Here is a 26,650-nt window from a genome sequence, read left to right as displayed (position 1 = left end):
CCCTCAGCACTGACCCTCCGACAGTGCGGCACTCCCTCAGTACTGACCCTCTGACAGTGCGGCGCTCCCTCAGCAGTGACACTAATCCTACTCTAGCTTTACATTCAGTAGTTTTCCTTCATGATGTAAAATAGCTGCAGCATTCTCATTATCTCGATCGAGATTCTCAGGAAATACATCTGAGGGTAGTTGTTGCAAAAGAATAATATTTGCTGAGAAGTATTTATTGCTTGCATAAGTTCCTCAAGTTGTTGTTCTGATACTTTTTGGCATCTGGTTCTGTTGGCACCTCTGTCCCTCATGCCCAGTGTTGGGAGAAAGTGACCCACATATTTTCCCTGTGAGTAAATATTGTTCCTCCCATTTGTTTGAGAATTGTCAGTTGGAAAGGTTAGATGAATGACTCACTGGGAACGTTCCGTTTGCATCAGCAGCTTGGCTCTATTGTCTGATATTACATTGTCTAAAAACACAGCAGAAGTGAAAACAGTTGTTATGTTATCTTTTCCTTTTGGGAATGAGTGGTCACATCATCCGCCGTTTGTCATGGGATGATTCATTGTGTTGAACATTGGCCGCTGGGATAGAAATCCATTCAGTCAAAGCCGAAAAGCAATTGCTGCCTCCCATGTGTGGTCCATGTCACCCCAGTGCAGCTTTTCTCGGGTGGAATGGTGTAACAGAAAATTCATGTTGAGTGGTGAATGCCAAAGGTGACCATTTTCACCAACTATCTGGCTGAGGAAGCATTATGTTTTCATCAACAACTCCTCGCTGGATCCCAGAGAACTCTGACCTTTCAATCATTTTGTGAAGCCTGTGCATCCTGGGTGTATCTGGTCATTCTCACAAACTGCCTGAGCCGTGTCATTTCAGTACCCGTGTGATGTGTGGTGGCGGCACGGCGGGGCGGTGGGCAGGGGGGTGGCTCTGACTCTCAGGAGCTCTGTCTGTTGCCCCTCGTGTTCGAGATCAGTGACTGTGTTCGCTGGGATTTATTTAACGTTGGATGTTAGTTTGTTAACTCTCTTGTCCATTCCTTCTTTGCCTGAAGTATTGATTATGGTTGTAACAGCACGAGGTACAGTTGCTGCATCGATTAAGAGGGTCCCACCTGTACCTGCTCCCAGAGCCAAGGTCCAACGTGGCTCTAAAACAGAAGTTGCCAGAAATTCTCGGCAGGACTGCGATTCTGAGGAAGGGTCACCAGACCCGAAACGTTAACTGATTTTTTTTATTCGCAGACCTGCTGAGCTTTTCCAGCAGTTTCTGGTTTTGTACCTGATTTATAGCATCCGCAGCTCTTTTGGTTTTTACAAAGTAGGTCAGGCCCGTACACAGTCTTCAGTGGCTATTGGATATTCAATGGTAGAATTACACCGGACGCAAAGTTTGATGGATACTTGGCTCAGTGGTTAGCGCTGCTGTCTCAGAGCGCCGGGGGCTTGGGTTCACTTCCAGCCTCAGGCGACTGTCTGTGTGGAGTTTGCACATTCTCCCCGTGTCTGCATAGGCTTGCTCTGGGTCCTCCCACCATCCAAAGATGTGCAGGCTCGGTGGATTGGCCATGCTGAAGTGCCCAGGGGTCTGCACTAGGTGGATTACCCATGGGAAATACGGGGATAGAGTAGAGCAGTGGATCTGGGTGAGATGCTCTTCAGAGGATATGTATGGGCTGAATGGCCTGCATCCATATTGCAGGAATTCTATGATTCTACAAAATTCAAAACCAGTGGCTTTATCAGATGGGGAATGTTGATGTCTGGGGCTTGGGGGGTGTTGGACAACACTTGTCCATTTCTATCGTTCCTGGTTGATCTTCATTTTCTAGGGGCTTTTAGGTTCCAGCATTGGTCTGAGGTACCTTTGGATTGTCCAAGTCATGGCCCTTCTCCTGCTGACGTAGGGGCTCAGGGAGAGGCCCTTACCTTAGATTCTGTTCTTCTCTACAGGCTCCGCTTGTTTCAGCACCTCAGAGAGTTCGCTTTAACATACTAATCTATAGGAGCAAGGAGCAAGAAGAGGCCAATCAGCCCTTTCAACCTGCTCCTATATTCAATAACATCATGGCTGATCTGATTTTACTTCAATTCAACCTTCCTGCATATCCCCTATAATCTCTCACTTCACCTTGGTCATCAAGTATCCATCAAACTTTGCGTTAAAAACACTTAAAGATTTTGAGGAAGGAATTTCAAAAAAATCACAAACATCTCAGAGAAAAAATGTTTCCTCATCTCTCATTTTAAATGGGTGCCTCTTATTTTTAAACACTGACCCCTAATTCTAGTTTTTCCCACAAGAGGTACAATCCTTCCCACATCCACCCAAGTCAACTCCCTTCAGGGTCTTCGATAATAAAATGTGAGGCTGGATGAACACAGCAGGCCCAGCAAATTCTCAGGAGCACAAAAGCTGACGTTTCAGGCCTAGACCCTTCATCAGAGAGGGGGATGGGGTGAGGGTTGTGGAATAAATAGGGAGAGAGGGGGAGGCGGACCGAAGATGGAGAGAAAAGAAGATAGGTGGAGAGGAGAGTATAGGTGGGGAGGTAGGGAGGGGATAGGTCAGTCCAGGGAAGACGGACAGGTCAAGGAGGTGGGATGAGGTTAGTAGGTAGGAGATGGAGTTGCGGCTTGGGGTGGGAGGAAGGGATGGGTGAGAGGAAGAACAGGTTAGGGAGGCAGAGACAGGTTGGACTGGTTTTGGGATGCAGTGGGGGGAGGGGAAGAGCTGGGCTGGTTGTGTGATGCAGTGGGGGGAGGGGAAGAACTGGACTGGTTTTGGGATGCGGTGGGGGAAGGGGAGATTTTGAAGCTTGTGAAGTCCACATTGATACCATTGGGCTGCAGGGTTCCCAAGCGGAATATGAGTTGCTGTTCCTGCAACCTTCGGGTGGCATCATTGTGGCACTACAGGAGGCCCTCAGCGCTGATCCTCCGACAGTGCGGCACTCCCTCAGTACTGACCCTCCGACAGTGCGGCACTCCCTCAGCACTGACCCTCCGACAGTGCGACACTCCCTCAGTACTGACCCTCCGACAGTGCGGCTCTCCGTCAGCAGTGACACTAATCCTACTCTAGCTTTACTTTCAGTAGTTTTCCTTCATGATGTAAAATAGCTGCAGCATTCTCATTATCTCGATCGAGATTCTCAGGAAATACATCTGAGGGGGAGTGGGGAGTGGAAACGGTTTGTGACTGGGAACCTCATCCCACCTCCTTGCCCTGTCCGTCTTCCCTGGACTGACCTATCCCCTCCCTACCTCCCCACCTATACTCTCCTCTCCACCTATCTTCTTTTCTCTCCATCTTCGGTCCGCCTCCCCCTCTCTCCCTATTTATTCCAGAACCCTCACCCCATCCCCCCCTCTGATGAAGGGTCTAGGCCCGAAACGTCAGCTTTTGTGCTCCTGAGATGCTGCTGGGCCTGCTGTGTTCATCCAGCCTCACATTTTATTATCTTGGATTCTCCAGCACCTGCAGTTCTCATTATCACATCCCTTCAGGGTCTTATCTGTTTCAATTCAGTCCCCTCTGTCTCTTCTAACCTCCCGAAGATACAGGCCCAGTCTGTTCAGCATTTCCTCAGAAGGTAATCCACTCATTCCAGTGATTAGCCTGGTAAACCTTCTCTGAAGAGCTTCCAACACATGACCATCCCTCTGTAATTATTGAGCATTGCTGTTCGCAGTACCCCGAGATGGGTCTGTCCGATCTCTACAGTTCCAAAACCATTCCACCACCTCAATGCCCTCATTCCTGATCTAATGAGACCTGCAGCTACAGGTTATCCTGGTTTTTGGAGATGAGGAGAATGCCACCTTTGACACGTTCAGGAGCATGTTGACCCTTTGCCTGTGAGCAGGGGGCAAACCCCTCCTTTTGGCTGTTCTATCTGTCACTGAGAGCTGAGCGCTCTGGTTATTTTGTTTAGACACCATGAAGCCTGCTGGGCAGCCACTGCAATAAGATGTCTCTTTGTTGCTGCTGTCCACAGGGTTCCGAACATGGTGCTCGCAAACCACCACCAAAGACCCGTTACCTCACTGTTTCTCCCTCCTTTCCCCTCACAGATGTGGACATGCAATACTGTACATCATGATCACTGTCCCTCCCACCCCTTACACTGCTACACCCTGTAACAGCCCAAAAATTTTAATCTGGGTCTCACTGCACTTGCAGCCCTTCAATCCTACATGCCCCTCTTTCTCAAACTGTGGCTGATCTAGTTGGGTGAGATTACAATCTCTTGGTCTGCACTTAACTGTTTCCCATCTACAAGCAACAGCAACACTCAAGAAGCTCGACACCATCCAGGACAAAGCAGCCGCTTGATTGGCACCACATCCACAAACATCCCACTCCCTCCACCCCCGACACTCAGTAACAGCAGTGTGTACTATCTACAAGATGCTCAGCAGAAATTCACCAAAGATCCTCAGGCAGCACCTTCCAAACCCACCAGCACTTCCATCCAGAAGGGGAAGGCCAGCATATAAGATCATAAGACATAGGAGCAGAAATTAGGCCATTTGACCCATTGAGTCTGCTCCACCATTTAATCATAGCTGATAAGTTCCTCAACCCCATTCTCCCACTTTCTCCCCGTAGCCCTTGATCCCATTGATAATCAAGAACCTATCTATTTCAGTCATAAATGTAACCAATGACCCGGCCTCCACAGCCTTCAGTGGCAGTGAATTCCATAGATTCACCACTCTCTGGCTGAAGAAGTTTCTCCTTATTTCCATTCTCAAAGGCCTTCCCTTTATTCTGAGGCTGTGCCTTCAGGTCCTAGACTCTCCAACCAATGGAAGCATCTGCCCAGCATCCACTTTGTCCAGGCCATTCAGTATTCTGTAAGTTTCAATTAGATCCGCCCTTCATCCTTCTAAACTCCATCGCGTATAGAGCCAGAGCCCTCAAACACTCCTCATTTATTGAGCTTTCCATTCCTGGGACCATTCTCGTGAACTTTCTCCGAAGCTGCTCCAGTGCCAGTGCATCCTTCTTGAGATATGGGGCCCATAACTGCACACATTACTCCAAATGTGGCCTGACCAGAGCCTTATGAAGCCTCAGAAGTACATCCCTGCTTTTATATTCAACTCCTCGCAAAATAAATGCCAACATTGCATTTGCCTTCCTGACTACTGACTCAACCTGCAAGTTTACCTTGAGTGAATCCCGGACCAGAGCTCCCAAGTCTCTTTGCACTTCAGCTTTCTGAATTTTCTCCCCATTTAGAAAATAGTCCATGCTTTCATTCTTCTTAACATATTGCATGACCTCACACTTTCTCACGTTGTACTCCACATGCATGGAAAAACTACAAAGAACAAAGAACAAAGAAAATTACAGCACAGGAACAGGCCCTTCGGCCCTCCAAGCCTGCGCTGATCGAGATCCTCTGTCTAAACCTGTCATCTATTTTCCAAAAATCTGTATCCCTCTGCTCCCTGCCCATCCATGTATCTGTCAATATATCTAAAATGACACTATCGTGGCCCGCTCTACCACCTCCACTGGCAACGCGTTCCAGGCACTCACCACACTCTGTGTAAAGAACTTTCCACGCATATCTCCCTTAAACTTTCCTCCTCTCACTTTGAACTCATGACCCCTAGTAATTGAGTCCCCCACTCTGGGAAAAAGCTTCTTGCTATCCACCCGGTCTATACCCCTCATGATTTTGTAGACCTCAATCAGGTCCCCCCTCAATCTCCGTCTTTCTAATGAAAATAATCCTAATCTACTCAACCTCTCTTCATAGCTAGCACCCTCCATACCAGGCAACATCCTGGTGAACCTCCTCTGCACCCTCTCCAAAGCATCCACATCCTATTGGTAACGTGGCAACCAGAACTGTACTCAGTACTCCAAATGTGGCCGAACCAAAGTCCTATACAACGGTAACATGACCTGCCAACTCTTGTACTCAATACCCCATCCGATGAATGAAAGCATGCCGTATGCCTGGTTGACCACCTGTACCTCCTGCAAGTTCCCCTCCGAGCCACTAACCATCCTGACTTGGAAACATATCGCCGTTCCTTTGCTGTCACTGGGTCAGAATCCTGGAATTCCCTCCCTAAGGACATTGTGGGTCAACCCACAGCACATGGACTGCAGTGGTTAAAGAAGGCAGCTCACCCCCACCTTATCAAGGGGGGGCAACTAGGGACGGACAATAAATGCTGGACCCTGGCAGTGATACCCACATCCTGTGAGTGACATAATAAAAAGATCCCTTTGGTATGTCACTCACCCGAAAGGATAGTCCCCCAGGGCATCCTCCTGCCTTTTTAACAAATGTCAGCATTGTTCTTCTTCTCTCCAAACAAACACCATGTTGTAGGTTGTTCAAAAACAACGCATTTCAGTTCAATTAGCAATTACATTCCATTTCATTTTGTCACTGGCAGAGTGTTTTGGAGCCGATTGGTCGTGTGTTCTATTGCAACAAGGTGTTTCAACCCACACGTGTTCATCCTGTGGTTGATCAGCTTAACCACAGCCTTTAACTGAAACAGGATGTTAGTTCTCTCCATATCCTCTATACTTCTTCAGTTTGATCCAGTGCTCCTAATGCCCACTCCTTGCAATGTCTACTCAAGTATCTCAGACAATCCCGACACTGCAGATAGAGGCCATTCAGCCCACTGAGTCTGCACTTGGTCTCCACAGAGCATACCACCCTATTCCCATATCCCTAGATTTCCCACAGTAACCCACCTAGCCTGCACATCCATCGACTCTATGGATAATTTCCCATGGCTAATCCACTTAACCTGCACGTTGTTGGAGTGTGAGAGGAAGCTGGAAGCCCATGCAGACTCGAGGAGAATGTGCAAGCTCCACACAAAGACAGGCGCCTGAGGGTGGAATTGAACCCGGGTCCCTGGTGCTGTGACGCAGAAGTGCTGACCACTGAGCCACTATTAGCCATCAGAGCCCTCACCCTTCAGGTTTGCAGCCCAGCCTTGGTAGGGATGGTCATTACTGTCACCGGAGCTCTGATTGCTGACTTACTTTCCTCTACATCCACTGTTTGCAGAGCCTGGATCAGTTGTTGATCACAGACTGTGAGCTGTGCATTGAGAGACTGAACACACAACTCCTGGACACACCCATGTACCTTCTCCCTGGTTTGCCCCAGGTCTTCCCTCCCACCTGTGATCACTTTGCTGTCCCTGTCAGTATTTCAAGCACAGGGCCTGGCCAGTCCCTGGGCTGTTTCATACCCTTACGGCCATTACTAGCAGCAGTGTCCATGGTCCCCTTCTCTGTTAATGGCCTTTGTAATGTTGGTTTTCGGCTGAGGCACATCCTTTGGACTGTTCCTGGTGAAATAATTGACTCCAAAGAGGTGATCAGCTTCCCCCACCACCTCCTAGACAACCTGGTCTGAGTCTGTCTGCAGTGATGTATCATTTCTTCAACAAACACGTCAGTTACAGTTTTGTTTGAACAGGCTGACTGCCTGAGCGACTGGTCACATATTACCACACTCTTCCCTCACGTGTGTGCCAGAGGGGCCGGTAACATCTACCCTCAGCCTGCCCCTCCCTGCTGCCCCTGGGGTAACTCCGGGTGACAGGGTGACATTGTCACTGTTTGACTCACCCAAAGATCTTCCACCGGCATCTGCTTACCCACATAGAGGTAAAGATACCACAGTCCTACCAGACCCTAGCGCTGCTCTCTCCTGATAGAGAGATGGCTTAGCATTGACAATGAGGGTCCGTCATAGTAATCTCGGCTGTGGGGGTGGGGGGGCGGAAATTGAACCCATGCTGTTTTTGTCCTTCTGCATCACAAACCAGCTATCCAAGCAACTGTGCTAACCGGTCCCCGAGCCACTGTTACAGACTCTTCATTCCCCCCACAATCCCCCAGGCTGTCTTATCCCATTGTATATTTTATAGCAGATACTGCCTTCAGGATCGTGACCTGTTCTTCCTTTCTTGGAAACCCACCTGCTCCATTAATGGCTGCTTCCTGGTCCCACTGCTCCCATTCTGCTGGGCCTGCTGACTCTCACACTTATAGCACTGACATTTCCTCCATCCTGACACTAAATATATTTCGTCTTTTTCAAATTCTTCTTCTAATCCTTTCTGGCCCAAAAGCCTGCTCTTCCCCTAAGCCTTATCACATCTCTGCTAATCACACTATTCGTGATCTTTGCTGTTGTTTAAATATTTCACCCTGCTTCACTGCAGCTCCACGGTTAACACTTGGTCCCCTTAAGAGAGGTGATGGCCTAGTGGTATTATCGCTGGACTGTTAATCCAGAGACCCAGATAATGTTCTGGGTACCTGGGTTGGATTCCTGGCACGGCAGATGGTGGAATTTGAATTCAATAAATATCTGGAGTTAATAGTTTGATGATGACCATGGATCCATTGTTGATTGTCAAGAGGGGAAATAACCCAACTGGTTCACTAGTGTCCTTTAGGGAAGGAAGCTGCCATCCTTACCTGGTCTGGACTACATGTGACTCCAGACCCACAGCAATGTGGTTGATGCTTAACAGTCCATGGGGAAACTAGGGATGGGCAATAAATGCTGGCCCAGCCAGCTATGTCTAAAATGAATAAGATAAAGCACACTTCCTCCTGCTGTCATGAACACTCTCACTGTCTGTGCAGCATCAAAGACGCTGCCTGGCCTGCTGTGCTCTTCCAACACTGTGTTATCTCTGACTCCAGCATCGGTAGTTCTTACTATCTCTGACTCTTGCTGTCTAGCACCTTTCACTAACCTCAGGCTGATTACCCCTGCCCCTGGTCTCCAGGAAATATTCCATCTGACTCAACAGCCATCTCCAGTGCCTGCTGCATCACCCTTTCCCAGGGCTCCATCAACATTCTTCGGTGGACCACCAGTGATGAGGTCCGCTCCTTCAAGGGGACTGTCTGGTTTCTGGGTCACACGTGGCACACGTGGCTGTGGTTGTTGGGTATGAGCCATCTCAGCTGCAGGACATCAATGCTGGTTACCATTTTCCACAAACTGAATTGGAACAGTCTTACAAATGCTGCAGCTACAAATGATGACAAAGACCTCATACCTTTTCATCGGGCTCAGAGTTTACAGGGTAACGGTGTTCCCTAATCCCCTGGATGTGTCGGAGACAGGGACAATGTATTCCTGATACCTCAAATCCCTGAATAAATTCACGTGTGATTCCTCTGTAATTCCCACTGCCAAAACCAGCAATCCAAAGTCAACATTGAGGCCCTGGTTATAGCCAATCAGCTTCATTGGGAGACCCACCTAGTCCAGTGGCTTGCCATGTCCCGAAAACAGCTCTCTTGCCCCAGCCCCATCACAACACAGGATTCCAGAAGTCAAAGAGTCATACAGCTGCACATCACAGAAACAGACACATCAGTCCAACTTTTCCATACCGACCAGATATCCTAAATTAATCTAGTCCCATTTGCCAGTATGTGGCCCATATCCCTCTAATCCCTTCGTATTGATGTACCCATCATAGAACATAGAACATAGAAAAGTACAGCACAGTACAGGCCCTTCGGCCCACGATGTTGTGCCGTGGAATAATCCTATTCCAAAAATAAAATAACCTAACCTACATTCCCCTCAATTCACTGCTGTCCATGTGCATGTCCAGCAGTCGCTTAAATGTCACTAATGACTCCACTTCCACGACTACCACTGGTAAACTATTCCATGCGCTCACAACTCTCTGGGTGAAGAACCTCCCTCTGACATCTCCTCTATACCTTCCTCCTAACACCTTAAAACTATGACCCCTCGTGGCAGTCAATCCTGCCCTGGGGAAAAGTCTCTGGCTATTGACTCTATCCATGCCTCTCATGACCTTGTACACCTCGATCAGGTCACCTCTCTTCCTCCTTCTCTCCAGAGAGAAAAGTCCGAGCTCAGTCAACCTCTCCTCGTAAGACAAGCCCTCTAGTCCAGGCAGCATCCTGGTAAACCTCCTTTCCACCCTCTCCAAAGCCTCCACATCTTTCCTACAATAGGGCGACCAGAACTGGACGCAACTGGACACAATATTTCATCCCTAACTTTACCCAACCTTTTAAATGTTGTAATTGTACCAGCCTCCACCACTTCCTCTGGCAGCTCATTCCATACACACACCACCCTCTGTGTGAAAAAGTTGTCCCTTACGTCACTTTTAAATCTTTCCCTTCTCACTTTAAACCTGTGCCCTTGAGTTTTCGATTCTCCTATCCTGGGAAAATGACTTTGTCTATTTATCCTATCCAAGCCCCTCATGATTTTATAAACTTCTAAAAAGATACCCCTCAGCCTCCGACACTCCATGGAAAATAGCCCCAGCTGAGACAACCTCTCCCTGTAGCTCAAACCCTCCAGCCCCATCAACATCTTTGTCAATTGTTTCCAGCCCCCTTTTCACAATATCCCTCCTACAGCTAGGAGACCAGAATTGCTCACAATGTTCCAACAGAGGCCTACCCAATGCCCTGTACAGCCACAACATGACCCTCCCAACTCCTGTACTCAAAGCACTGATCATTAAAGGCAAGCGTACCAAACAGCTTCTTTACCATCCCATCTAACTGTGACTCCACTTTCAGGGAATTAGGAGCCTGCACTCCAAGGTCTCTTTGTTCAGTAACACTCCCCAGGACCTTACCATTAAGTGTATAAGGCCTGCCCTGGTTTGTTTTTCCCAAAATGCAGCACCTCACATTTTTCTAGATTAAACTCCATCTGCTACTCCTCAGCCTGTTGGGCCATTGGATCAAGGAGGGCAGAAGAACTAGTTCAAGTTAACTTGATAAACAGCTTCCTGAAAAGGGGCTTTGCATCCACTGAAATGAATGAACCTCCTCCTGCGGACCATCCAAATCAGAGAGGAAACATTCACAAAGGTACCAGCCTCACCAGGCATCGCTCTGACTGGTTTAGGTGAATGCTAAGTGCAAACAGAGGAAGGAGTGTGTAAAATCTGAACATCCTGCTTCCCCCCACCCCCCGACATGTTGCTTTAAGATCCACTGCAGCATCCACAGCAAGGTGTGTATTGAACGGTTTCGTCGCCCTCATATCCACGCTGGAAATAAGCTTCTCCCAGTTGCTACGGATTAGCTCAGAGAAAAAGTGTGAAGAGCTAAGTACAAGACCAGGCAGGGAAATGCTGCTGAAGGGAGCAGAGGAGGTGGTCTCAAATGTACGTGTTTCAATGTGACAACTATAAAGGCAAAATAGATGAACTTAAAGATTTGGTTAGTCCTTGGAACTATGATATCATTGCAGAGCCTTGGCTGAAAGTGGGGCAGGACTGATAGCTGAATCTCCCAGGATTTAGATGTTTCTGGGGTGATAGGGGGACGTAGAACATAGAACATAGAACATAGAACAGAACAGCACAGCCCAGGCCCTTCAGCCCACGATGTTGTGCCGAACTTTTAACCTAAACCTAAGGCCTATCTAACCTCCAACCCTACCCTATACTATCGTCCTTGTGCCTATCTAATAGCTACTTAAATGCCCCTAATGAGGCCGACCCCACTCCCCTCCCCAGCAATGCATTCCTCGCCTCGACCACTCTCTGAGTAAAGAACCTACCTCTGACGTCTCCCCTATATCTACCTCCACTCGCTTTAAAACTATGTCCCCTCATAATAGCTACCTCCACCCGAGGAAAAAGTCTCTGGCTGTCCACTCTATCTGTACCTCTGATCATTTTGTACACCTCTATCAAGTCACCTCTCATCCTTCAACGTTCTAATGAGAAAAGCCCGAGCATCTCAACCTTTCCTCGTAATGCCTTCCCTCCATTCCAGGCAACATCCTGGTAAATCTCTTCTGCACCTTTTGCAACATTACTTCATCCTTCCTGTAATGAGGCGACCAGAACTGGACACAATACTCCAGATGTGACTGAAGCAGGCTTGGGGGAGTTGCATTGCTGGCAGAGGAGCATCTCACAGCTGTACTGAGGGAGGATACGTCAGAGCGCTCATGCAGCAATACAACATTGGTAGGACTCAGGAAAAGGAAAGGTGAAATCACATTGCTGGCGGTATACTACAAGCCTCCCAACACCTAGTGGGACATAGGAGAGAGAAGAGGCAGACAGATTTTGAAAGATGTGTTGTGTATTTTAAAAAGCATTAAGGTCAATAAGTTGAGATAACACAATGTGGAGCTGGAGGAACACAGCTGGCCAGACAGCATCAGAGGGGCAGGAAAGATAATGTTTTGGGTCAGGACCCTTCTTCAGAATTGGGGGTCGCCACCCGAAATGTCAGCTTTCCTGCTCTTTCCTCCTCCTGATGCTGCCTGGCTTGCTGTGTTCCTCCAGCTCCACTCTGCGTTTTGTCTGACTCCAGCATCGGCAGTTCTTACTGTCTCCAAAGTAGATAAGTCCCCAGGTCCTGGTGGGACCTACCCCAAAATATTGAGGGAGGAAACAGAACAAATTGCCGGAGCATTGACAGGCATTGTTGTGTATCCTCTTTGGCCGCAGATGTCCCAGAGGACTGGAGAGTAGCTAGTGTTGTCCCACTGCTTAAGAAGGGTAACAGGGATAACCCTGGACATATCGGGCTGTGAACCTCATGTTGGTGGTAGGGAAGTGATTGGAAAAGATTCTCAGGGAAACAATGTATATGCATTGAGAAACAAATGGACTGATTAGCAATAAGCAACACAGTTTTGTGTTGGAGAAGTCATGCCTTGCTAACGTCATCAAGCTTTTGAGGTGTCAGTGATGAGGGAAAAGTGGTTGATGTAGTACACACATGGACTTCAGTAAAGCCTTTGACATGGCAGACTGACACCAAAGATGGTCACATGGTATCAGGGTGAGCTGGCGAGATTGATGCAGAACTGGCTCAGTGATAGGAGACAGAGGGTCGCTGTGGAAGGATGTTTTTCAGAATGGAGGGCTGTGACCTAGTGGTGTTCCACAGGGATCAGTGCTGGGACCTCTGCTGTTTGTGGTCGACATCAATGACTTGGAGGAAAATGTGGCTGGTCTAATTAGTGAAAGGTCAGAAGTCACATGACACCAGGTTATGGTCCAATCATTTACTTCACATGACAAGCTTTCAGAGGGCTGAGTAGCACTCTGAATGCCAGTGATTTCAGTTAAGCCTGTTGGACTGTAACCTGGTCAACGAAATGTGAGGCTGGATGAACACAGCAGGCCCAGCAGCATCTCAGGAGCACAAAAGCTGACGTTTCGGGCCTAGACCCTTCATCAGGACTATAACCTGGTGTTGTATGATTTCTGAATTCGCCCACCCCAGTCTAACACTGGAATCGCCCCATCAGGCCTAAACAGAAGTATGCGGATGACACAATGATTGGTGGCATTGTGGACAGTGAGGAGGATTGTCAGAGAATACAGCAGGACATAGATCGGTTGGAGGCAATGGGCAGAAAAATGGCAGTTAGTGTTTAATCCAGACAAACGTGATGTGATGCATTTTGGAAGGTCAAGTGCAGGTGGAAATTATACAGTGAATGGCAGAACCCTCAGGAGTATTGAAATGCAGAGGGATCTGAATGTGCAGGTCCACAGATCAGCGCAGGTAGATAAGGTAGTAAAAAAGGCCCATGGAATACTTGCCTTCATTGGAAGGGACATTGAGTATAAGGATAGACAAGTTATGCTGCAGCTTTATAGAACTTTTGTTAGGTCACACTTGGAATATTGCATATAATTCTGGTCACCACATGACCAGAAGGATGTGAATTCTTGGATAGGATACAGGAAAGGTCTACCAGAATGTTGCCTTGTTTGGGGGAATTTAGCTGAGAAGAAAGTTTGGATAGACTGGGGGTTTGTTTTCACTGGAACACAGGAGGTTGAGGGGCGACCTGACAGAAGTTTATAAGATTGTGAATGGCATGGATAGAGTGGAAAGTATGAGGCTTTTTCCCAGGGAGGAGGGGTCAATTACTAGAGGACACAGGTTCAAGGTGTGGGGGGTGAGAGGCAGGTTTTTCACACATAGGATGGTGAGAGCCTGGGACATGCTGCCAGAGGAGGGGTGGAAGCAGATACAATAGCAGCATTCGAGAAGGTCCTGGACGAGTACATGAATAGGAAGGGAATAGAGGGATAGGGATCCTGTAAGTGAAGGCAGGTTTAGTATGGAAGGGCAGGCTTGGAGGGGCCGAAGGGCCTGTTCCTGTGCTGTAGTGTTCTTTGCTCTTTAAGTTTACCAGAGCAGGTCAGACGCTCTGAATACTGCGGTGAGTAACTCACCTCCTGACACCCCAAAGCCTGTCCCACCATCTCCAAGGCACAAGTCAGGAATATGATGGAATACTCCCCACTTGCCTGGATGGGTACAGCCCCAACAACACTCAAGAAGCTCAACACCATCCAGGACAAAGCCGCCGCTTGATTGGCACCACATCCACAAACATCCCACTCCCTCCACCCCCGACACTCAGTCGCAGCAGTGTGTACTATCTACAAGATGCACTGCAGAAACTCACCAAAGATCCTCAGGCAGCACCTTCCAAACCCACGACCACTTCCATCTAGAAGGACAAGGGCAGCAGATACATGGGAACACCACCCCCTGCAAGTTCCCTTCTGAGCCACTCCCCATCCTGACTTGGAAATACATCCCCATTCCTTCACTGTCACTGGGTCAGAATCCTGGAATTCCCTCCCTAAGGAACATTGTGGGTCAACCCACAGCACCTGGACTGCAGTGGGTCAAGAAGGCAGCTCTCCCCGACCTTATCAACATGTGATGGGTAATAAATGCTGGGCCCAGCCAGCAATACCCAAGTCCCATGAGTGAATGAGAAAAGGAGCAGAAAATGGCTAGCTAACCTCTCTGGCCTGTTCGCTTGGAGCACTGCAGATCTGTAGCATTCATTTCAAGGACATATTAGCTAACCACAAAGATATGAAGTTACATTGAAAATTTATGTGCAATTTTCTGAAATAAACAAAACCACCCTCAGGCTAAGGATTTGTGAACTTTGCAAACCACTAATCAATGATGAGACCTCTCTGCAGTTACTAACTGCATCAAGTCATCATCCCACCCACACGAAGCTTCACCCAAAGACCAATCCCTTAACCTCACTGTGAACCCACAATTCTTCCCATCGGAACTCTGCTCCTTTTGTGGGATGATTTTGGTTTTTTGGCCATTGGGATGTATTTTATTGGGATCTAGTAAGCTCTCCTGATTGACAATGTTTGCTTGGGGGTTTTGTTGTGTTGGCTTGCGATCAGGATGCTGGTCAGTATTGGCGAAGACATCATCTCCTCCCCTTCACTCGACAAGACAGATCAACGAGAGGGTGAGACAGGTCAGAACACTCAGGAATGAGGGGCTTTACAAAATTACATATAGTGTCAGGATGTGGGTGTCATTGGCAAGGCCATGTTTCTTGCCCAGCCCATGTTACCCCAAACCAATGAAGCAGAAACCGCAGTGTGGTTAGATATTGGGTGGAACGGAAGAGGCCCAAAGCAAACACAATTCTGAGAATAAACGACAGCTGAGAAAAATCAACCCATCATTTGTTGCTCAAATGTACATCACAATCCCACAGCAACAACATGGGATGAATGGGCTGATATCTGTACTTGTCATGTCAATTCAACTATAAACATTATATTCAGGAAACTGAGAATTTCATCTGTTATTCTTCATAATATTCCATATGTCTTTTTACTTTCACAACACAGAGCATCAATAATACTGACCCTCCAACACTACAGCGCTCCCTCAGCACTGACCCTCTGACAGTGCGGCACTCCCTCAGCACTGACCCTCCAACACTACAGCGCTCCCTCAGCACAGACCCTCTGACAGTGCGGCACTCCCTCAGCACTGACCCTCTGACAGTGTGGCACTCCCTCAGCACTGACCCTCCGACAGTGCGGCACTCCCTCAGTAGTGACCCTCTGACAGTGTGGCACTCCCTCAGCACTGACCCTCCGACAGTGCGGCACTCCCTCAGTACTGACCCTCCGACAGTGCGGCGCTCCCTCAGCACTGACCCTCTGACAGTGTGGCACTCCCTCAGCACTGACCCTCCGACAGTGCGGCACTCCCTCAGTACTGACCTTCTGACAGTGTGGCACTCCCTCAGCACTGACCCTCCGACAGTGCGGCACTCCCTCAGTACTGACCCTCCGACAGTGCGGCGCTCCCTCAGCACTGACCCTCCGACAGTGCGGTACTCCCTCAGTACTGACCCTCTGACAGTGCAGCACTCCCTCAGTACTGACCCTCCAACAGTGCGGCACTCCCTCAGTGCTGACCCTCCGACAGTGCGGCACTCCATCAGCACTGACCCTCCGACAGTGTGGCACTACCTCAGCACTGACCCTCTGACAGTGTGGCTCTCCCTCAGCACTGACCCTCCGACAGTGCGGCACTCCCTCAGCACTGACCCTCCGACAGTGTGGCTCTCCCTCAGCACTGACCCTCCGACAGTGCGGCACTCCCTCAGCACTGACCCTCCGACAGTGCGGCACTCCCTCAGTACTGACCCTCCGACAGTGCGGCACTCCCTCAGCACTGACCCTCTGACAGTGTGGCATTCCCTCAGCACTGACCCTCTGACAGTGCAGCACTCCCTCAGCACTGACCCTCTGACAGTGCAGCACTCCCTCAATACTGACCCTCTGACAGTGTGTCTCTGTTACAGCCAAGTGGCTGAGATCTCCTGCTAGGATATGTCCCAATAGTTTTTGTGTTACCTCTTTCCTGGGTTTATAGAATTCCTGAGAGCATGGTTTTCCCAGGCCTGGGAGTTGATGTTGATGGAAGGAGACTACATGAGTCAGATGTTTAAAAGTGTACATTATGTCCGGAATTTTTCAGTTTCTGCTTTGAGTTTGTGTCAAAGCAAGGAATGGTACAGCAAAAGCAATTCCGAGGGTTTGTCACCTCGATCAGGAATATCACTTGGGCAGTGAATCGAGCTTTTTGTTACTCCAGTTGGTATTAGTAGGTTGTTCTCTCAATCAATAACTAGCTCTGATTCCTTGTCAGAAAAACATGCTGAGTTGATTTTGGTCATGAGAATCACTAACATACACACACTGGCCTCAAATCCAATACAGGACCTGTCCCAGCCAGAGGTGGAAGATGATGAAGGCATGCGGATAGATTTCCCAGTCAGGATGGTGAGTGGCTAGGAGGTTAATTTGCAGGGGGTGTTGTCCCCATGTATCTGCTGCCCTGACCCTTCCTGATCGAGGTTGTTGGCATGTGTGGTCATGGTTCTGAAAGGGGGGATGTTGCCTTGGCTCGACCAATCTGATAAGGCCACGCAGTCATCATCTTGCACGTGTTCTGTCGGGAACTGATGGGAAATTGACATGGTATTGATGGCCTGCCTGCTCTTCATTGTCATGATGTACTTTGGTAGGAGTAACTGGAAGGCAAAGTACAGGGCTAATGGTAAGATTCTTAGCAGTGTAGATGAGCAGAGAGATCTCGGTGTCCATGTACACAGATCCTTGAAAGTTGCCACCCAGGTTGACAGGGCTGTTAACAAGGCATACAGTGTTTTAGCTTTTATTAATAGAGGGATTGAGTTCTGGAACCAAGAGGTTATGGTGAAGCTGTACAAGACTCTGGTGCGGCCGCACTTGGAGTATTGTGTACAGTTCTGGTCACCGCATTATAAGAAGGATGTGGAAGCTTTGGAAAGGGTGCAGAGGAGATTTACTAGGATGTTGCCTGGTATGGAGGGAAGGTCTTACGAGGAAAGGCTGAGGGACTTGAGGCTGTTTTCATTACAGAGAAGAAGGTTGAGAGGTGACTTAATTGAAACATATAAAATAATCAGAGGGTTAGATAGGGTGGATAATGAGAGCCTTTTTCCTAGGATGGTGATGGCGAGCACGAGGGGGCATAGCTTTAAATTGAGGGGTGAAAGATATAGGACAAATGTCAGAGGTAGTTTCTTTACTCAGAGAGTAGTAAGGGAATGGAACGCTTTGCCTGCAACGGTAGTAGATTCGCCAACTTTAGGTACATTTAAGTCGTCATTGGATAAGCATATGGACGTACATGGAATAGTGTAGGTTAGATGGGCTTGAGATCGGCATGACAGGTCGGCACAACATCGAGGGCCAAAGGGCCTGTACTGTGCTGTAATGCTCTATGTTCTATGTCATTGTGTGTGACTGTGAATGTGCCTGCATTCTATCTGTTGCTGTCATGGGGTGAGTCTGCCCAATGTTATGTATGACTAGTGCCTCTTCATGTTAAATTCTCTCATGGAGTATTCTGTGTCTCTGACAACAAATGGGCCTTAAACGGAGCACAGAGCATTAGTGACAGCAACCCACTGTAATGACAAGCCAACATTGCCCTGTAATCAGAGATCTAATAGTCGCGGATTGGGAAAGTGCTGTTGATTGAAGATTCACAAGATACTGCAGGGCCTCATGGAGAGGGTCCGCACTGGTTCCACTGCACTTCAGTGCTGAATGGAATCACAATAAACCCTGTGACAGGAGGAGCACCCATTGAACTGCCTTGACTCGGATAGTTCTTCTGTCTGTGGGTCTCACTCAGCCAAGTGGGGTGAGTTTTCCATGAGATTGGAGAGGTTTTGAAGAGTTCAGAAAGTGAGCTGCTCATTGATGTGGCGTTGTAGCTGCACCTTGTTGTGTACAGTACAGTCCGTATCCTGTTTTATAGACAGGGTTCCAGCTCCACAGCTACACTTGTGAAGTGTTTGATCCTTGGCTCTATCAGCTCACAGTAAGAGTGGCACGGTGTCTCAGTGGTTAGCACTGCAGCCTCACAGCGCCAGGGATTCAGGTTCAATTCCAGCCTCGGGTGACTGTCTGTGTGGAGTTTGCACGTTCACCCTGTGTCTGCATGAGGCTCCTCCGGGTGCTCTGGTTTTCTCCCACAGTCCAAAGATGTACAGGCTAGGTGGACTGGCCATGCTAAATTGTCCCATGGTGTTCAGGATGTATAGGTTAGGTGCCTTAGCCATGGGAAATAGAGGATTAGGGGATGGATGGGTGTGCGTGGGATGGTGGGGGTTGTATGACAAGTCCCAAGATTCCTAGCCCCTTAATCGTGTAGTGGCATTCTTGCTAATAGTGTGAAAACACGCCATTCGGCTCATTGAGTCCACACTGACCCTCCAAACAGTATCCCACCCTTTACTCTATCCCTGTAACTGTGCATTTCCCACAGCTGACCCAGATAACCTACACATCCCTGGATGATTCGGGCAATTTAGCATGGCCAGTCCACTGAATGTGATAGCCTCGAGGGCATTATTACTGGAATGTTAATCCAGAGACCCAAGTAATGTTCTGGGGACCTGAGTTCAAACCCTACGACGGCAGGTATTAGAATTTGAATTTTATACAAATCTGGAGTTAATAGACCCACAGTACAAAGATGTGTTGGTTAGGGTGGGTGGGCTTTCTAAATTGCCTGTAGTGTCCAAGGATACGCAGGTTAGGTGAAGTAGCCACGAGAGATACATGAATGGAGTGGGTCCAGGTGGGATACTGTTTGGAAAGTCAGTGCTGACTCAATGGGCTGGATGGCTTGCTTTCTCACTGTGGGGACTCTATGATTTACAGTGAGTTTTAACTGCAGAGAACAGAGAGACTGCTCCTGGGCTGAGGAAGAACTGCACATATTCTTAGTGTTGTCTGCAAATTTACTAGCCCATCCTTCTACGCCCTCATCCAGGTCATTTATGAAAATGACAAACAGCAGTGGACCCAACACCGACCTTGCGGTACACCACTAGTAACTTTGCCTGCAACAGTAGTAGATTCGCCAACTTTAGGTACATTTAAGGCGTCATTGGATAAGCACATAGATGTACATGGAATAGTGTAGGTTAGATGGCCTTGAGATCGGTATGACAGGTCGGCACAACATCGAGGGCCGAAGGGCCTGTACAGTGCTGTAATGTTCTATGTTTTATGTGTGTGTGTATGAATGACAGTGTGTGAGTGCATATGTATGTTTGTGTCTGTGTACATGGGAGACAATGTGTGTGTGTGTGTGAGAGAGTGTATATCTGTGAGAGAGAGAGAGCGTGTGTGTGTGTGTGTGTGTGTGTGTGTGTGTGTGTGTGTGTGTGTGTATGTGTATGCGTGTGTGTTTATTTGTATAACACAGTCACAAATCTGGAATCTTCTGCTTTTCTGATGAAGGTTCTAGGCCTGAAACGTCAGCTTTCCTGCTCCTCTGATGCTGCTTGGCCTGCTGTGTTCATCCAGCTCCACACTTTGTTATCTCAGATTCTCCAGCATCTGCAGGTCCCACTATCTCTGATACAACCTTCCACTTTTGCCTGCGATGATGAGGAATTTCCACTCTGAAGATTATGAATTGTTGGAACTATCCTCCCACAGGGTTAACACTGTTCAGTCAATGGGCCTCCCCGGGACAGAGCTCAGACCGTGCTTGATGGTGAACTGCAGGTCCAGTGGATGTGGGGATACAATGGGACGCTGCCTGCCTGGATTGAATTAAAATTATATCTCTCCCTGTTGTGATTGTTGCCCTGAGGCCCTCACAGCTGGCAGTGATCTTACAGCCTGTTCTCACAAGGATAGTGTTAAGTACCAGCTCGGCTGGGCCAGAACATTGGATGGTTCCAAGAGCAGTGTGGTTTAGCTCTTTAGGGATCAAGCCGTTTGGGAGAGGAAGCCAGAACAGGGGACTAAGTTGGATGATTAGCCATGATCATATTGAATGGCAGAGCAGGCTCAAAGGGCCGAGTGGCCTACTGCTGTTTCAATTTTCTGTGTTCATTCCTCTGATTTGGGTAAATTTGCTAATCTAGAGACAAAATGAGCTCAAAGCTGCACTAATTTTCCAGTTCATGCTTATACAAATTTCTGTTCAACTCAGTAGATATAAGCTGTCCCATAAGCCACTGGTTCAGGGTGTAATTGTTTGTTTATTCTTCTCATAAGAGAGATATTGTCTGATTTATTTCAGATTAGGAAAGGGACAAAGTGATCAATAAAACTGAAAGGAGTTCCTGTCAAATGGGCGAAGATTAATAACCTCAGCACGCAGTCATTGTCCCACATTATTTTATAGCCCTCATTCTTTCACTATTAAAAGTTCTTCTTTTGTAGTTTCAGGATTCCTTTCCTCCCTGAGCCCCACGTTTCAATCCTCATGATTATTTTCTCGCTGCCATGATCTCTCCTCATTTTCCAACTCAGCTCTTCCTCATTGCTTAGCAACATGTTCTATTTACCAATCATTATTTTTCTGTTTAGGTTAAATGAGTTCCATTTTTAACTTACTACAATTTTGCAATCTCTTTTTCTGCTTAATTTCCTCATGTGAGCAGCAATAAATTGTTTGAGAAACCAGTCCTGAGCACACCAGAGAAACCTTCCCATTTTTTATCACGCACAGCTTGGAACCTATTCAATGCTGGGAAGGAGTTCAACTGTCTCTAAGAATTAGTAATGCACACCTCCATAATCTGTCTACAAATTTCACTCTCAATTTCCTTTGTTTGTTGACTTATCCTATATTTTTACTGTGTTGTTATGGGTGATGTTGCAGGACCTGCATTTATTGCCCATCCCTATCACTCACAGGGCTTTCAGAGCCAACCATGACAAACATGACCAAACATGAATTTCTTTAGCACCTCCCAGAACCTCAGCACATCTCCAAGCACTTCACAGCCAATAAAATATTTGTGAAGTGTAGTCACTGTTGCAATTATGAGTTCTAACTGCACAGAAAGAGGCCATTTGTCAGCCCCATTCCACCACTCAATCCCTGCTTGTTTACTACCCTCAAATCCAACCCAATGATCTCTGGAAATTCCTCATTGTATCTCTGTCCATTTACGCCTTCCTTATGCGCACTGAGTTCCCAGACATTGTCACTTACTGTGGAAAAGAAATAGCTGGTCCTCACCTGTCCCACCTCCACCTGAATCAAAAACAGACATTGCTGGAAAAGTTCAGCAGGTCTGGGAGCATCTACAGAGATAAAGCAGTGAATATTTCAGGTCCAGTGACCCTTCATTGGAACCAACTGGGGCTGGCGTTCAAGCAAATCTCATAACCAGGGAGTTAGAGCAGCTTTTAAACTAAACAGTAGGGGCAAGGGCCCAAATTTTGGAAATTGTGTCGAATCAACCAATAGGCAAGAATTCAACTGGGGAAGGAATTAAAGTGGGACATTAAGTACAGGTGATAACAGGAAGGGACCAATTAATAGCAATGAACAGACAAGATTTGAAGTTACAAAAGCAATGTAAGGATAAAAACTTCAACACACAAAGCATTTTGAACAAAACAGGTGAATGGTTGTGATAACCTAGTATGATCGAGTGGCTGTAACTGAGATAAGACTACAGGATGATTTATATTGAGACCTGAATATTGACATTTCAGAAGGCGAACAAAGGGTGGAGGAGAGGCTCTGTTAATTAAAGGTTGACATGAGCACAATAGAGAGGGATGACCTTAATTCCGGGAAGCAGGATATAGAAGCAGTCTGGGAATAATAAAGGCAGGAGGTCAGTTGTGGGTGTTGTAACAGGCAGCCTAACATTAACCATCTGGTGGGAAGGGATAGCAAAGATGAAATAATTGGAGCTTGTCAAAAAGGCACCGCAATTATCAAGGGGGATTTTAGCCTACAGCGAGCCTGGAAAACTCAGGTGGGAAATGTAATGTAGATGGGAACTTCACTGAATATTTTCAGGATAATTCTGAGACTACCATGTTGTGGCACTGCCAGTGGGAGACCTGGAGATGACAGCAGGTCAGGCAGCATCCACGGTGAGAGAGCAAGCAAACGTTTTGAGTCTAGATGAGTCTTCATCAGAGCTGGAATTTACTTCTATGCCTAGTCCTGTTTTTGAGAAATGCAATAGGAATTAATCATTGACTTTGTCATGTAAATGTCTCTGGGTAGCGGTGACCATAAATGGTTGAATTTTTGTATACAGTTTGAGGGAGAGAACGATGGGTCCAAGACTGCTGTTTTGAATTTAAACAAGGGCCATTATGAAAGCAGAGCTAGAGAAAGTCAATTGGCAATGTAGGTTAAGGACCAAGTCCATAGAGATAGAGTGACAAACGTTTCAGGAATTTTCCTGAAAGCTCAGAACAGATACACATCAATAAATGAGAAAAATGCTAATAGTCAGACCTGCTGTTCATGGTTAAATAAGAAAGTCAAAGATTCTATCAAACTCAAAGAAAAGGCCAATATTGTGCAGAGACAGGAGGTAGCTCAAGATGCATGTGACTCCAGACCCACAGCAATGTGATTGAGTCTTAACTGCCCTCTGGGTAATTAGGGATGGGCAATAAATGCTGCCTTAGCACGATGCTGCCTGCCCTGCTGTGTTCCTCCAGCTCCACACTGTGTTGTCTCTGATTCCAGCCTCTGCAGTTCTTGCTGTCTCTGATGTGCTAATCCTGTTTATTTTGTGAAGCTGATGTGATTTGGGAAAGGTTCCGACGGATGGGAAAATAGCGAATGTAACTCCATCCTTCTGAATGAGAGGAAGGCAGAAAGCAGGAGACTCTAAGTAATGGATTCAATCCACTGATGGAGCAGAGACTCAGCTCCAAGCTGCCAATGAAACAGATGGACAGCAGTGGTCAACAGGGGTGGGCAGGGGCTGCCAAGCCATTGCCCAAGTGACCACTTGCAACTGCTGTCTCCTGTATCATGTTCAAGCTAGAAGTGACTGCTAGGTGTTCAAAAACAACAGGAGCAGTTTCAAATGGTTCACCATGAGGTGTAACATGTATTGGGACATCCTGACATTGTCACAGAGTCTCCAGAAATTAAAAGACAACATTTGTTATGTGTTGAGAGAGAGAGTAGAGGGGTCGCAGGTGCCACAGAGTGGGCTGAACAATAGGAGAGGTAGGTGCAGGCTTATTGAGAGTCCTGTCTGTGTTGCAGGTTGTACATTGGACATGGAGTCACACAGCAAGTCTCTGACAAATGTCACACTGGGGACAGGATTGGCTGTGGATCGAGAGAGGACACAGATGGACAGCAAAACCAAGAGAGTGCCAGCCTTTTCTTCACCAGAAATGGAAAAGAGGTAGGGGCAGGGAAAGAGGCAAAGATCCGGAATGATCTCACTGACAAGGAGTGTAATCGGGAATCCCAGAGAGAACCAGTGTCCAAAGGAGGATCAGTGACAGTCAGTGTGTGTGGGAGTGTACCCCAGTGAGAGTCAGTGTGTGTGGGACTGTACCCCAGTGAGAGTCAGTGTGTGTGGGAGTGTACCCCAGTGAGAGTCAGTGTATGTGGGACTGTACCCCAGTGAGAGTCAGTGTGTGTGGGACTGTATCCCAATGAGAGTCAATGTGTGTGGGACTGTACCCCAGTGAGAGTCAGTGTGTGTGGGACTGTACTCCAGTGAGTGTCAGTGTGTGTGGGAGTGTACCCCAGTGAGAGTCAGTGTGTGTGGGACTGTACCCCAGTGAGAGTCAGTGTGTGTGGGAGTGTACCCCAGTGAGAGTCAGTGTATGTGGGACTGTACCCCAGTGAGAGTCAGTGTGTGTGGGACTGTACCCCAGTGAGAGTCAATGTGTGTGGGACGGTACCCCAGTGAGAGTCAGTGTGTGTGGGACTGTACCCCAATGAGAGTCAGTGTGTGTGGGACTGTATCCCAGAGAGAGTCAGTGTGTGTGGGAGTGTACCCCAGTGAGAGTCAGTGTGTGTGGGACTGTACTCCAGTGAGAGTCAGTGTGTGTGGGAGTGTACCCCAGTGAGAGTCAGTGTGTGTGGGACTGTACCCCAGTGAGAGTCAGTGTGTGTGGGACTGTACTCCAGTGAGAGTCAGTGTGTGTGGGACTGTACCCCAGTGAGAGTCAGTGTGTGTGGGACTGTATCCCAGTGAGAGTCAGTGTGTGTGGGACTGTACCCCAGTGAGAGCCAGTGTGTGTGGGACTGTACCCCAGTGAGAGTCAGTGTGTGTGGGACTGTACCCCAGTGAGAGTCAGTGTGTGTGGGAGTGTACCCCAGTGAGAGTCAGTGTGTGTGGGACTGTACCCCAGTGAGAGTCAGTGTGTGTGGGACTATACCCCAGTGAGAGTCAGTGTGTGTGGGACTGTACTCCAGTGAGTGTCAGTGTGTGTGGGACTGTACCCCAGTGAGAGCCAGTGTGTGTGGGACTGTACCCCAGTAAGAGTCAGTGTGTGTGGGAGTGTATCCCAGTGAGAGTCAGTGTGTGTGGGACTGTACCCCAGTGAGAGTCAGTGTGTGTGGGACTGTACCCCAGTGAGAGTCAGTGTGTGTGGGACTGTATCCCAGTGAGTGTCAGTGTGTGTGGGACTGTACCCCAGAGAGAGTCAGTGTGTGTGGGAGTGTACCCCAGTGAGAGTCAGTGTGTGTGGGACTGTACCCCAGTGAGAGTCAGTGTGTGTGGGAGTGTACCCCAGTGAGAGTCAGTGTGTGTGGGACTGTACCCCAGTGAGAGTCAGTGTGTGTGGGAGTGTACCCCAGTGAGAGTCAGTGTGTGTGGGAGTGTACCCCAGTGAGAGTCAGTGTGTGTGGGACTGTACCCCAGTGAGAGTCAGTGTGTGTGGGAGTGTACCCCAGTGAGAGTCAGTGTGTGTGGGACTGTACCCCAGTGAGAGTCAGTGTGTGTGGGAGTGTACCCCAGTGAGAGTCAGTGTGTGTGGGACTGTACTCCAGTGAGAGTCAGTGTGTGTGGGACTGTACCCCAGTGAGAGTCAGTGTGTGTGGGAGTGTACCCCAGTGAGAGTCAGTGTGTGTGGGACTGTACTCCAGTGAGTGTCAGTGTGTGTGGGACTGTACCCCAGTGAGAGTCAGTGTGTGTGGGACTATACCCCAGTGAGAGTCAGTGTGTGTGGGACTGTACTCCAGTGAGTGTCAGTGTGTGTGGGACTGTACCCCAGTGAGAGTCAGTGTGTGTGGGACTGTACCCCAGTGAGAGTCAGTGTGTGTGGGACTGTATCCCAGTGAGTGTCAGTGTGTGTGGGACTGTACCCCAGAGAGAGTCAGTGTGTGTGGGAGTGTACCCCAGTGAGAGTCAGTGTGCGTGGGACTGTACCCCAGTGAGAGTCAGTGTGTGTGGGACTGTACCCCAGTGAGAGTCAGTGTGTGTGGGACTGTACCCCAGTGAGAGTCAGTGTGTGTGGGACTGTACCCCAGTGAGAGTCAGTGTGTGTGGGAGTGTACCCCAGTGAGAGTCAGTGTGTGTGGGACTGTACCCCAGTGAGAGTCAGTGTGTGTGGGAGTGTACCCCAGTAAGAGTCAGTGTGTGTGGGACTGTATCCCAGTGAGAGTCAGTGTGTGTGGGACTGTACCCCAGTGAGAGTCAGTGTGTGTGGGATTGTACCCCAGCGAGTGTCAGTGTGTGTGGGACTGTACCCCAGTGAGAGTCAGTGTATGTGGGACTGTACCCCAGTGAGAGTCAGTGTGTGTGGGACTGTACCCAGTGAGAGTCAGTGTGTGTGCGAGTGTACCCCAGTGAGGGTCAGTGTGTCTCAGATTGAATTACATTGACTGGCTCGAGGCTCTCTTTTCATTCTCTTGTTTGAGGGGTGTTAGTGTTGAAGTGCTCTGTCATGGTGACTCTACATCCTGGTTGCTCTTCCTTGATTGTATCACCTCCAGCTTCCCACAAACCCCTGAGGCGCGTCTCTAATTC

The 26,650-nt window shown here is 48.2% G+C and overlaps 1 protein-coding gene across 2 annotated transcripts in view; it reads left to right on the top strand.

Moving 5' to 3' along the window:
- The window catches only part of LOC125454307 (SPRY domain-containing protein 3-like), a 559,019-nt gene that overhangs the window by 207,474 nt on the left and 324,895 nt on the right, over positions 1–26,650 (top strand). For both annotated transcript variants that reach the window (XM_059647616.1, XM_059647617.1), the window contains exon 5: positions 23,926–24,070. In XM_059647616.1, the coding sequence (XP_059503599.1) occupies positions 23,926–24,070 (145 nt within the window). The remainder of the gene's footprint in view (positions 1–23,925; positions 24,071–26,650) is intronic.

The sequence above is a fragment of the Stegostoma tigrinum genome, chromosome 7 (genome assembly GCF_030684315.1).
Source record: "Stegostoma tigrinum isolate sSteTig4 chromosome 7, sSteTig4.hap1, whole genome shotgun sequence".
Classification (NCBI taxonomy): Eukaryota; Metazoa; Chordata; class Chondrichthyes; order Orectolobiformes; family Stegostomatidae; genus Stegostoma; species Stegostoma tigrinum.
This window is presented reverse-complemented; position numbering and strand designations above follow the sequence as displayed.